General features: G+C 36.9%; 1 protein-coding gene across 1 annotated transcript; it reads left to right on the forward strand.

The window, feature by feature from the left end:
• Positions 1–12: 12 nt before the first annotated feature.
• LOC111786664 (CRS2-associated factor 1, chloroplastic-like) lies at positions 13–1,588 on the forward strand. Its single transcript, XM_023666895.1, has 3 exons — positions 13–265; positions 349–476; positions 580–1,588. The coding sequence occupies exons 1-3, from the start codon at positions 139–141 to the stop codon at positions 1,531–1,533; spliced, it is 1,209 nt and encodes a 402-aa protein (XP_023522663.1). The 5' UTR covers positions 13–138; the 3' UTR covers positions 1,534–1,588.
• The last annotated feature ends 1,517 nt before the right edge of the window (positions 1,589–3,105 follow it).

Below are 3,105 nucleotides of genomic sequence, written 5' to 3' on the forward strand. Positions count from 1 at the left end.
ATGCTTCTAACTTGTTTTCTTGTTACATAATTTTGGTAGGAAAAAACTGGGGGCAAAATTATCTATAGTAGGGGTGGGGCATTGTACCTTTATCGAGGTAGAAATTACAACTATAAAACCCGTCCTCGTTTCCCTCTTATGCTATGGAAACCCGCTGCACCAGTGTACCCTCGGCTCCTTAAGCAGGTCCCTGATGGCCTAACACTGGATGAAGTGACTGAAATGCGTAAGAAGGGGCGGAAATTAATACCAATATGCAAGCTCGGTATGGGTCTTTTCTTACTCTTCCATCACCATGTGCGAAAGATTTTAGCATGCTAAACATTCTGTTGTTTGTACATGTTGTAGGGAAAAATGGTGTGTACTCTAACCTCGTAAAACATGTTAGAGAGGCGTTCGAAGAGTGTGAACTTGTCAAGATTAATTGTCAAGGGCTGAACGAGAGCGACTTCAAGAAAATCGGCGCGAAACTAAGGGTCTTCTTCTGTTTTCTCTCTTTGATGAAAAAGTGATCAACTCTATTTCATTGGGTTTTGCCAAGCAATCTATTAACCAACTTTTTGATCTATTTGACTACAGGATCTTGTCCCTTGTGTTCTTATTTCTTTTGAAAGCGAGCACATTCTTTTGTGGAGAGGAAAAGATTGGAAATCCTCCCTTCCATATATAGTAAGAAATCCCGTGGGAGCGAAGGCACGTGAAACAAACGAGGGAACTATTGCTGCACCATCCATTGAAGAACGAGAAGCATCGGTCGAGAATACTAGTCTGATCGACCATGATTTGATGTCTTTGGGTTCTGCAGGCCTCTCAACTGGAGGAAACGAGGAGCTAGATCCTTTGGTTGCCGAGAAATCTGTCTCTGCCGATGTCGAATCATTAACAGCAATGATGCATAAAAGCAATTCTCTAGCAGACGCCGACGATATGGAAGCTACAGGGTCAGATGTTCAAGAAATGAACACTGATAACACATGTGATGATTCTGAATCGTCGAGCGCAATGTCGGGTGGTGAGACTGAGACTGATTCAGGACATGAATACTCGGACTTTGATGAAGCAGAACCAATGGAACAATCAAGATTGAATGCCATTGCAGCTGCTGGAAACCTGGAGACTAAGGTAGGGGGTACTTCAGAAGCCACACAAGCTCTCAATAAGCCAGCAAGTTACACCATGGATGGAGTTCTTCAATTATTGAAGCAAGCGATCGAAAATGGCGGTGCCCTTGTCTTGGACGATTCTTCATTGGATGCCGATGTCGTTTATCGTCGAGCAGTTGCCTTTTCTCAGTCTGCTCCTCCGGCGCCCGTTTTCAGGCACCAACCAAGGAAGAAGGTAGCAGTTGATAAGGGTGAGGAGCAAACAAGCAGAGAATTGGAGGAAGTGAAAGAAGAGAGTGCAGTTTCGGTGGAGAGAGGGAGTGGGAAGAAGGATTCTAAGACGAAAAAGAAGAAGAATTTTGGTGAATATAATTTCAGTTCGCCACAAGGAAGCTTAGGAGTGGATGAACTTGCAAAGTTATTGGCATGACGTGTACAGGTCCAGGTTCAAACTTGATTAGTCAATAAAAATCCATTTTAATCCATTGACTTTTAAAAATTAATTAATGTAAAAAATATCCATAAACTTTAATATCTTTAAAATTTCAAAAAAATTCTAAAATCACTTTCAAACTAAAAAAAAATCTAAAAAATAGAACTTTCAATTTTTTTAAAAATACCATTTATTTTAGAAATACCGATTCCTGGGTTCGAAGAAGCAATGGCACTCAATCGTCACTGGTTGTTAACTCAATGGTAGAGTACTCGGCTTTTAAATGCGGCTAGCATCTTTTACACATTTCTATNACATTCCCCCATCGATGGGGTTATTTTGTTGCAATTCTATGAACAAATAAAAAAAAAAGGGGGGATTCCGTTTTTTTAGTTATTTATATTTATGGATTGAATAAACCCGATATATTTTTTTCTACTTCTTCCTTAATTTTGTCTTTCGCCTACATCTTTTATGTCTATCTATGTTGATTATCTCTATAGTGCCAATCCAAGTCCGTAGTTTTTTGAATTCTTTTCTCTTATTTTAATCTAATTTATTAGAATATTTTCTCTTATTATATTTTGTTATCTTTATCTATTTAAATAAAAAAATAAATATATTTATTCAATTCAAATTGTTATTTCCATGTGGTTTTTATTCATTTATAATTCTTTTATTTTCTCCATTGTAGTCGGTTTTCACTATTCACATTCATATTGACAACAGTGTATCAAACAAATATAATCCGATCGTGTATAAATGAAGCTAGTTATCTCCGTTTCAGGACCTTTGCTTTTCACGCACATGATGGTCTCATTGTATTTTCTGTGATACAAAAAGTTACTTTTGTGTGATATAAGAAGTTTTTTTTATTTGGAATATTTTGATTACGTGGTGCAATTTAATTTCTTTTGTTATTTTGATTCCGATTGTATCTACACAGAAAAATTTTTTCTATTTTTGGGGTTGCTAACTCAATGGTAGAGTACTCGGCTTTTAAGTGCGGCTAGCATCTTTTACACATTTCTATGAAGAAACAGATTCGTCCATACTATCGGTAGAGTTTGTAAGACCACGACTGATCCTAAAAGGAATGAATGGAAAAATGTTGTATCGATGAAAAATTCTAGTAATATTTTTACCTTACTAGATTAGGCCAAACCTTGTTTGAATTCTTGATGCGGAAAAAAAAAGCTAGTTAAGTGGGGTGGGTCAAATCGGAGATGGGGTGACCTATTACATGCTCGAGTTTATCGAAAAGGAAGAAGTTCCTTTTTTAAGATTTAAATAAAAAAAAAAAAAAACCAATTATCCATTCCCTAATTCAAGATAAAGTATCTTCCTCCTTCCCGTAACTTAAAATAAAATTCGATTCCCTAATTCAATANCCTTCCCGTAACTTAAAATAAAATTCGATTCCCTAATTCAATACCCAATTAGTAGACACCACATTCGGAGTCGAAGGGCTATCATATCAAGATTTAAATTGGTCATGAACTAGATCAGAATCATGTTCACGAGCCATGAACTAGATCAGAATCATTCTCACGAGGCATGAGAACTAGA

The sequence above is a fragment of the Cucurbita pepo genome, unplaced genomic scaffold (assembly GCF_002806865.2).
Source record: "Cucurbita pepo subsp. pepo cultivar mu-cu-16 unplaced genomic scaffold, ASM280686v2 Cp4.1_scaffold002323, whole genome shotgun sequence".
Lineage (NCBI taxonomy): Eukaryota > Viridiplantae > Streptophyta > Magnoliopsida > Cucurbitales > Cucurbitaceae > Cucurbita > Cucurbita pepo.

Excerpts from the sequence above, each read along its gene's own strand:
- LOC111786664 (XM_023666895.1), top strand. The coding sequence starts at position 139 with ATGCTATGGAAACCCGCTGCACCAGTGTACCCTCGGCTCCTTAAGCAG. Across the intron at positions 266-348 it reads AATACCAATATGCAAGCTCG|GGAAAAATGGTGTGTACTCT; the intron begins GTATGGGTCTTT and ends TACATGTTGTAG. Across the intron at positions 477-579 it reads AAATCGGCGCGAAACTAAGG|GATCTTGTCCCTTGTGTTCT; the intron begins GTCTTCTTCTGT and ends ATTTGACTACAG.